The sequence below is a fragment of the Dreissena polymorpha genome, chromosome 11 (genome assembly GCF_020536995.1).
Source record: "Dreissena polymorpha isolate Duluth1 chromosome 11, UMN_Dpol_1.0, whole genome shotgun sequence".
NCBI lineage: Eukaryota > Metazoa > Mollusca > Bivalvia > Myida > Dreissenidae > Dreissena > Dreissena polymorpha.
The window spans coordinates 25,517,331-25,527,684 of NC_068365.1; the positions used below are offsets into that span (position 1 = coordinate 25,517,331).

General features: G+C 32.3%; 1 protein-coding gene across 1 annotated transcript; it reads left to right on the plus strand.

The window, feature by feature from the left end:
* Positions 1-144: 144 nt before the first annotated feature.
* LOC127851174 (uncharacterized) lies at positions 145-9,998 on the plus strand. The gene is made up of 7 exons (XM_052384798.1): positions 145-311; positions 1,239-1,360; positions 2,855-2,919; positions 3,169-3,206; positions 3,947-4,026; positions 4,222-4,284; positions 7,475-9,998. The coding sequence occupies exons 1-7, from the start codon at positions 254-256 to the stop codon at positions 7,577-7,579; spliced, it is 531 nt and encodes a 176-aa protein (XP_052240758.1). The 5' UTR covers positions 145-253; the 3' UTR covers positions 7,580-9,998.
* The last annotated feature ends 356 nt before the right edge of the window (positions 9,999-10,354 follow it).

A 10,354-nucleotide genomic window follows, 5' to 3' on the forward strand; every position in this document is an offset into this window, starting at 1 on the left:
CTTCTAAATGTTTAAAATTATTATTTATAGTATTACTTTCATTAATATTCTAACATGATTGGTAAATCAAAGACCTAGAAAACATTCTAGGTCACCTAGAAAACATTCTAGGTCTTTGGGTAAATTAATGATTCAAAGCCACAAATTTAGGCCGACCTGACTTGAACAAACACGTTAAAAAAACAACTGCATATATGACAGTGCGGTAGGGTATTTATATTGACAAACAAACACAGGGAAAATTATCACAACAATGGATGAAACCACTCTCCACAAAAAACTTTGGTTGCGCTTAAAAAGGAAAGATTTAGGTATACTTTATGCGTTTCTAATTAAAAGATGATCCATTTATTTACGTTTATCACCAAACCTGAAAATGTTTAAGAAGCATGATTTTCGGACAGACCTGTGATTGTAAATTTTTAATAAAAGATGTTCAATAATTTAAATGTTGCTAGACGGAGCCACAATTGTTCGATGGACGCAGCTCGGTTGAGAGTTGTGTGTGTGTGTGATATGTCCGACATACATTAGAGCTGTAAGAATATGTTCAAACCTTGCAATGCAGGACTGCAAGAAGCACTAGTACTCAGTACTACTACTACTAGTAGAATGGTTTTTGTCTACAATAAAATTGTCTCACTAGCCTAACTGATTAAGCATCAAATCAATGGTGGATATTTTATTTTTGATATTTTTTTCTTTATTATATAGCTACCTGTCAATAATACCCACAAAGGGAGTTAGACAGTATAGATAGATAAATATATCTTTTGATAAACATGTTAAGCATTTGTAGTTAAAAAAATGTACCTGTTGGTATTGCCTGTTAGCCATAACACTTCAGTTTTGGATGCATTGGCAACTTATACCAACAAATAAATGCAGTTTGTGTTGAATCTCTCCCCATAGTCTTTTATTAGAAATGAGTACTGGAAAACTGCCAAGGATCAAAATTTCAGTTTCTAATTGGATTGGACGTGCTGACCTCGTATTTTACTCCCCTGATCATGCATCAACTAAGGCTTAACTCCTTTAATTTCAAAGCCACTTCATCTGGTATCCTACATATGCGTATTGGCTCATTATCAAATATTGTGTACGTTATTATTATCAGGATTTGTTCTAAGCTAATCTTTCAGCAATAAAACGTTGTGCACTGCTGTCATCTACAAATTTACAATTGAGAGACAAATGTGGATATCTTTATCAATGCTGCTAATGCTGAAACTTTCCAGGTGATGAGGAGTGTTCTGAAGTAGTGTGTATTGATCTCAAGGACTCGCAGTCTGGGCATGATATAAAAGAAGCTATCTTGCGATCCTGTAATTTATACAACCTACAAAACATTGTGTTAAAGGTAAGTCTTTTAATTGTCCCCTACCAGTTTCACCGGAGGGGACTTATGGTTTGCGCTCTGTTTGTCAGTCTGTCTGTCAGTCCGTCACACTTTTCTGGATCCTGTGATAACTTAAAATGTTCTTAATATTTTTTCATGAAACTTGAAACATGGACAGATGGCGATATGGAGATTATGCATGTCAATTCATTTTGTTCCTACGTCAGAAATTGTGGTTGCTATGGCAACAAAATTTTTTATTTTTTTTTACTGACAATGGTGGAGTTTCACTGGTAGGGGACCATATAGCTTGGCAATCTCTTGTTACTTCAAGTTGCACCTACTTAAACTCCCTTTGAAGTATAAGTTTAACTTTTAACATGTATGTTATTTATTGAATATAATAAGCATAAATTAGACAGGAATTGTGTTTCTAACTTTCTAAGTAACTGTTGCCCTTGCATTTTATTAATGCTATGACCAGGACAAATTGAATAGCTGTTCGTTGGAATTTGCCTCATATCTTTGTAGTAAATGATCACAATACAAATAATTTTATTTTAATACAATCAGAGGAGAGCACAAGGCGCAAAATATTGTACATATTGAAATAAAATTTATTTCAAATGTCACTTTATTTTTCCTACCATTTTGGTTAAGTGTTAAGGGCCCTGTTGATTGAGATGCAGCATATTGTTTAGACCTTAGGTGGGAATTTTTTTCTTTGCTTACAAATATAATCAAATTGAGAATACAAGTAGTTTAATGATATATATATATATATGCTAACGATCAACTCAGAGCTGGAGAGGGAGATGAAATCAATGCGATTTATTAACCCTTTGCATGCTGGGAAATTTGTCGTCTGCTAAAATGTCGTCTGCAGAATTTCTAAAATTAGCATTTTCTTTTATTTTTTTCAAAGAATACTATCAGAATAGCAAACAGTTTGGATCCTGATGAGACGCCACGTTCTGTGGTGTCTCATTTGGATCCAAACTGTTTGCAATGGCCTTCAAAACTCGGTTCCAGCACTGGAAGAGTTAAGAAAAACATATCTTCATTTTGATACCTTCAATTGGGAATTTTAGGCAGTTATTTATAAAAATATATACTTTTAGAGATTGAATTAGAGGCCATATTTTGCCTCAAAATTTTACCAAAAAAGGAAACACTGAAAGCATTCAGCATATTTGTTTCTTCATTTTCGTAGTAGTAATGTTGTAATGAAAAGTTAATATTCAGTGTTATAAAATACTAATGCTTAACCAGAATTAATATAAAAAGCAACAACTGGGCTTTTTTAAGCAATTCTATGCAGAGCAAAACAAACATGCGGGTACATATATTTTTATTTAATTTTACGATCTTTAATTGCTGCAGATCCAAAGGACATCTCATACATTTGAAGTGGACTATTACCCAGAAACTATTCACCAACTATACTTTTGTTGACAGCTGAGCTGGTACATTTAATAAGTCTAGGAATCCTTACACCACTGTCTTGTCTTTTAGTTGAGGAATCACAGAGGCTCCATCATCCCAATCACTTGGAATGTGTCAGCAAATTCTAGCGCCAGGTATTCAGGGCTGTTTTTATGAATCATATTAACATGCATTTTTTATTGTCTTTTATTTCCACAAACACATTATGAAATATAAAACATGTCACTTTATGACCTTATTGCAAAAATTGGAAAATATGACTACGTATAGAGAATGGCAGTGTCTTTTGTCAGTTCTCAAAATGTGTTTATAAGTGTATAATAATGGAAGACTTTGTTTGGAAATGTATAGGTACTCATCATAATTTTACATATTTTTTGCAGGCCTTATGTTCTAGAGGTTGTGAAGATTCATCAGAATAGTAAGTCCACAGAATTCATATACATGTATTAAATAAGGGTCTAGGCGCACATAGTGTTGCTTAAGAGGGACAGGCTGTTAAGCCAAGCAAATCTGGTGACATAATAAGCAAAGGAATTTCCTTGTGCAACAGAGGGGAAATAGAAAGATGCAGGGTGCTGCTATGTAGCTCTAGATGTTTCTTGAATGTATATACATGTTTCTGGAATATAGGTGTTCATAAATGGTGTCTGCGGAACATTTATGGGTCTGCATCCTCGCTGAATGCGTTGTGCCATTAACAAAATATTGAAAGGGCTCCTTGTGTGCCATTAAAAAATATTGAAAGGGCTCCCCCCTGAATCTGTTTTGACTTGCAATAAGGCAGTTCTAGCAGGAAGCAAGACATATATCATACATGATAATGTATTAATTTTAATGGAGCAAAAGATTTGATGAGTTCATGTCATATTATGTGTTTTCTCTCAGCTAGCTGGTACTTTGCAGAGCGGCATAAACCCAAGGTTGGGGCCTTCTGGTTCTGCATGGTTAGGGGTAGTGGTAACCCCTAAAATTGAAATTTCAGCATCCTCTCATGGCATGTGGACAAATGATAAGAAATAAACACTTATTTTCACAATTTTGCTATTTTATTGCAAGATTTTTGGTTAGACATTATTTTGTGTATATTTTTTTATCACTGCTTTTATTTCCATTAGTTATTATTTTTGAGTTATGTTGCACTATTACAAATATTTTCAGTTAAAGCCCAGCCAAGGTCTGTGAAAATCAGAAGTTACAATGACACGGTGAAAGAAAAACTGACAGACATCACTCAAAGGGTATACAGTCACTTTCAGTCTCTTATCTTTTTCACTTAAGTATGTGATGATAGTTTCGGCTGTTCAATTCTAATTCTGGAATTTTTTTTTTGAAAAATGTCAAACAAAGTTTAAGTGTTTTTAGGTAGAAGGACATGAATTCTTATTTACATATATTTTAATGTCTGTCATGCAAAATTTGTTTCTTTTTTTCAGATCGAAAAGTTAGAAGGAGAAGCCCCTGCCCTTAAAGAAAAGAGAAGTGATAAAATAGATAATGTAAGATAATGACCGAACAGATAATGAAAGATAGTGATAAAATAGATAATGTAAGATAATGATGAAATAGATATTGTAAGATAATGATAAAATAAATCATGCAATATAGTGATAAAATAGAGCATGTAACATAGTATTAAAATAGATAATGTAAGATAATGATAAATAGAATATGTAAGATAGTGATAAAATAGATAATGTACAATAATGATTAAAAAGATAACGTACGATAGTGGAAAATAGATCATGTACAATGTAAGATAATGATTAACCCTTTACCACTTAGATACGTATTTTTAGGCATATGTAGTCCTTTAGAATATTAAATTAAAGCCATTTCCTACTAGATTCAAGTTTGAAAGGCTTAATTTCCAACCCTAAGATACTGATGAGCAGCAAACAACATAACACCTGAACAGACTGCAAGTTACTCGCAGGCTGTTCTGGTTTTAAGCTGTTTGCACATAGCCATTTTCACTTTGCCTCTGAGTGGGAAAGGGTTTAGTAGATAATGTAAGATAGTGATAAAATAGATCATGTAAGATAGTGATAAAATGAATACTGTTAGATAGTGATACAATAGATACTGTAAGATAGTGATACAATAGATAATGTAAGATAGTGATACAATAGATAATGTAAGATAGTGATTAAATAGATCATGTAAGATAAAAAATATGCGAAATTAAATATATCATGTACCATGAAAAATATCATGTAAGATAACATAGATAATCTAGGATAAAATAGATAATACAAGATGTAAAGATAACGTTAGATGAAAGAGATAATGTAAGCTTACATAGAATATGTAAGATAAAATAGATAATGTAAGGTAAAATCAATAATTAAAGGTACAAACCTGTTAGAAGTGATAAAATAGATAATGTAACATACAAGCTGATATGTTGAGGGATAAAATAAATAATGTAAGATACAAACCTTCTTGTGCTTAAATGAATATTGTACCTAACCTGTTTTAGAAGTGATAAAATAGATAATGTTAGTTATTGAGAAATCGTTAAATAGATAATGAAAAATGCAAACATGTTTAAGAAGTGATAACATTTATGATGTAACTGGTACAGAACAATTTTAGAAGGGATAAAATAGAATGTATAATTTACAAACCTGTTTGATAAGTGATAAAATGGATAACGTAATAAATAAACCTGTTTGACAAGTGATACTTATATGCAATTCAAGATAATACCTGTTTTAAAAGTGATGGAAAAGATGATGTTCAATACAAACCTGTTTGTGATAAAATATATCATGTTCAATACAAACCTGTTTGTGATAAAATATATCATGTTCAATACAAACCTGTTTGTGATAAAATATATCATGTTCAATACAAATCTGTTTGTGATGTATAATGTGAGGTACAAAGTATGTAGAAAGGATAAGTGATACGATTGGTAATGTAATGTACAAACCTGTTGAAGAAATGTTAAAATAGATAATTTAAGATAAAAACTGTATGAGGAGTGATTAAATAGATAATGTAAGGTACAAACCAGTTTGGGAAGTAGTAAAATAGATCATTTAAGAGAAAACCTGTATGAGCAGTGATAACATATATAATGTAAGGTATAAACCAGTTTGAGAAGTGATTAAAGAGATAATTTAAAATACAAACCTATTTGGGATAAAATAGATAATGTACGGTACAAACCAGTTTTATAAGGGATGAAATAGATTATTTAAGCCACAATCCTGTTTGGGATAAAATAGAGAATGTAAGGTACAAACCAGTTTGAGAAGTAGTAAAATAGATAATTTAAGATACAAACCTGTTTGGGATAAAATAGATAATGTAAGGTACAAACCAGTTTGAGAAGTAGTAGAATAGATAATTTAAGATAAAACCTGTTTGGGATAAAATAGATGATGTAAGGTACAAACCAGTTTGAGAAATGATAAAATAGATAATTTAATATAAAACCTGTATAAGGAGTGATACAATAGATAATGTAATGTACAAACCGATTGAGAAATGATAAAATAGATAATTTAAGATAAAACCTGTATGAGGAGTGATACAATAGATAACGTAAGGTACATCCCATATGAAAAGTATTAAAATAGATAATGTTAGATAAAACCTGTTTGTGATAAAATAGATAATGTCAGATAAAACCTGTTTTTGATAAAAAGAATCATTTAATGTAAAAATCTGTTTGTAAAGTGATACAATAGATAATATATAATACAAACCTGTTAAATGCACATATTTGCAACTTCATACATGTGTTTTGTATGCCTTTTAGTTTATGAGAAATGATATGAATATTGATTAACATTTAGTGTGTGTATACTCATGAGCAGTGCTTACTCTGCCATGCGCCAAATTAGCCCATTGCTAAATATTGACAAGTTTGGCTGAAGAAATATAAAAATGGCTACGTTTATTGCTTTATAAATACTGATAAATAACCAAAATAAGTGAATTGGCTACAATTATTGATTCATAAATACTGATAAATAACCAAAATAAGTGAAACGGCTACAATTATTGCTGCATAAATACTGATAAATAACCAAAATAAGTGATATGGCTACGATTATTGCTTCATAAATACTGATAAATAACCAAAATAAGTGAAATGGCTACGATTATTGCTTCATAAATACTGATAAATAACCAAAACAAGTGAACTGGCTACAATTATTGCTTCACAAATACTGATAAATAACCAAAATAAGTGAAATCTTGCCAAAGCAAGTCATATTTGGTCCAGAACATTTAAGCCAGATAAAGCCCGGATTTATTGTTAATAAAGCACAGTTGGTTTGCTTTTAGAGACAGAAGAATGGCTCAGATTTAATTTGTCATGGTATAATGCTGTAGACTAATCAAACTGATAACATGTTCAATGATAATACCTTGTTGCCATGATTGTGATTGTTTTTGCTATGTTTGTACGGGAGGCGGAAAACGACAACGGGCGAGGCATGGTATGGTATTGCACAAGGGGGGGGGGGGGGGGGGGGGGGTTAGAGGGTTAGGGTTAGTGTTAGGGTTTGGGTTAGCCTAAACCCAACTCTAACCCTAACCCTTACCTTAACCCTTTTTTGGGGTTATCACCCCTGACCATGCCTCGCCCATTGAAGTTTTCCGCCTCCCTATGTTTGTACTGCTGTTGTTGCTGCTTCTGTATATGATAATGATGCTCTATTGTACCAGGACATGAAGAAGGTAGAGCAGATGCTTGTGTTCCTGGAGAAGAGGATGCAGGACGCAGAGAATGTCAGCTGGAAGGGCATGTTCAAGAAAAACCCTCTCTGGTGATCCATGAGGATCAGTTCAAACTGACATGTTGCATCCTGGGTCCATAGCAACTATGTATTGTAATGAAAACTGAAATCTTGACGTAGGATTTACTTGTGCATTCACCATGGAAGCCAGTAGCTACACATTAGAACATTTAGCTGAAGAAATTTCTATTTCGCTACAATTTATTAATTTATCTAAAATATCTTAAACTAAACTAATTATGACGTAATGAATTAATTTAAGCCAGTTTTGTGAAGCCTAAATAGTTGTTCTCTGCAATCTTAAATCTTCATATTTTGTATGTGACATGCTATAGTGATTTCTTAAAACAAGATAATTGATTAAGCAAGTAGGACTTATAAATTTAACTTTTACTTTACTATCTTGAAAAATATGGGTTTACTTTTGTAACGGATAGTCAGGTGTTGGTTATTTTGCCTGATTCTTCACCACATTAAGTAATACAAGAAGATAATGAATACTTAAACTTTTATTTAAATGTTCCACTTTGGAGTTTTATGGCTATGACCCCAGACTGTTGCAAGGAAAGCAAACAAGTGTGTGTATTAAGATGTTTATGAGGTCCTTTTGAGGCAGGAACTTCATTATGTGAGGACCCGGAATGTGTCAAATGCTATTTGGGACGAATTTTGAAATTAAGCAGCAATTTTGAGCAATTTAATTTGTACTTAAAGATATTCAATTTTGGTGTGGCTTTATGCAGTGGTGGGGTACACGAGTACCCATAAGAAACTCCCACCTGTCCAATATGGTGACCATCAACTAACATAACATGAACCGTGAGCCAGAATTTAACCTGGGTCACCTCGGTGAGAAGCACCTATAACAACCACTACGCTTACCGTACAGCGAAGTGCTCTTGGATGAATGTCATATATTGTCAAATTATCAAGACCTTTATATTGGAATCACCAAAAGGGACCTTTTGTGTGTATTCTTATTAAACTTGTGTATGAAAATGTAAATGAAAATTTTCTGTTACTTTAAACATCAATGGTATTGGTTTGTTTTATGTTGTAAGCAAAATTTATGTATCGGTTGTGTCAAGATTATATTTTATTTTTTTATGAGTTTCATCAATTGATCTGTGTAAGACGCAACAGTTGTGATAGCAAAAAGCTTTACTGCATATAATTTATTCTTACAGTATTTGCAATTAACAGGTTCTGTAATGTTTTCAAAACTTGAGTGAGAAACCCTCTTTGTCCGTTTTATTTTAACCCATTTATGCCTAGGGTCTAGAAAAAAGGCCTTGGCATACAGCGTAGACCCAGATGGTCTGAGCTGTTTTTTTAATGGAATTTCTGTAAGAAGTATTCTAAATATAGAAAGAAGTATACTAGACATCCCTAATTTTGGAAATACATTGATCCAATTTAGAAGGATGGGTAGTCCAGTAGGCATAAATGGGTTAAAGATCTGTTCATTGTTGTATTGTTTTGAGGTTTCTGGATATTGATGTATTTAATTGTTGTACATGTGATTGTAAATCTTGTATAGGTGTTATCACAATTATGTTATATTTATCAGGTTAGTCATTAGTATTTTAAGAAGCTTTTTTTATTTATAATTATCTTTGTGTTGAAAACGAAGACGAGAAAAATGCCCACTGAGCCAATTCTGAAATTCGCGTTCATAACAAATCTCACCTTTATCTCATTTTTGGATAAAACAGGGAGCTGGTAGTGAATACATTTGAAATTCTTATGTTCATATTAATTGCTTTATTCTGATTGCTAAAAATGAGATTGCTACCAGTATTTTACATTTGTTCATTAACTTTTCTGTACTTTTTTGATTTTGATTTTTTTTCAGGATTTTTTTATCAAGCGATTATCGTCCTATTTGTGCATCGATATGACACGAGGGCATAGTGTGAGACCGTAGAATCAGTTATATAGTTTCACGCTACACGAGTAAAATGCATGTGGTTTAAAACACTATCTAAATTTCTAAATATAAAATTAAATAGAATTTGGAAAATATCTCAAGGCATATACAGGGAAGTGTATTATAAATTCCTTTGTGACATTGTTAACAATTGCAGTTACTCAAGTAATACAATCTTTTAGTCAGTCTGAATTGTCAGTTCAGATCTGCTATTTAGGTATTTGATGACTTGATGTTGTCTCTCTCTCTCTCCTTAGTACGTCAAATACTGAGTTTTTTTTAGAATATTCTTTTGTTTAGAATATTCGATTGTTATGAACTTTTTGATGCAGCACAAATTATTTCCTTAAGAATTTCAAATGTATTCACTACCAACTCCCTGTTTTATCCGAAAATGAGATAAAGGCGAAAGATTTTCAGAAGTGACTCAGATGGCATTTTTATCTTCGTTTGAAAAAGTAATATGATAAATATTCATGTATTAGTTGTTATATTGATTGAAATAAAATATTTAGAAAGTGAATTTAGATAGATTGTTTATTTGGAGTGTTAACACCAAAACAACTAATTGGTAGTTCTATTTTCCTTCTCACTAAAGAGTCGATTGTTTGCCATTGGTATTGTCTTATATATACACAATCGGCGTATACACCTATTCGCAACTTAAAATGGTCAGTTTCATTTCATTTCGATAGCGCATTACGGAGTATATTACAATAAATATTTTATTGTCCCCTACCGGTGAAACCGGAGGGGACTTATGGTTTGCGCTCTGTGTGTCAGTCTGTCAGTCCGTCACACTTTTCTGGATCCTGCGATAACTTAAAAAGTTCTTCATATTTTGTCATGAAACTTGAAACATGGAAAGATGGCAATATG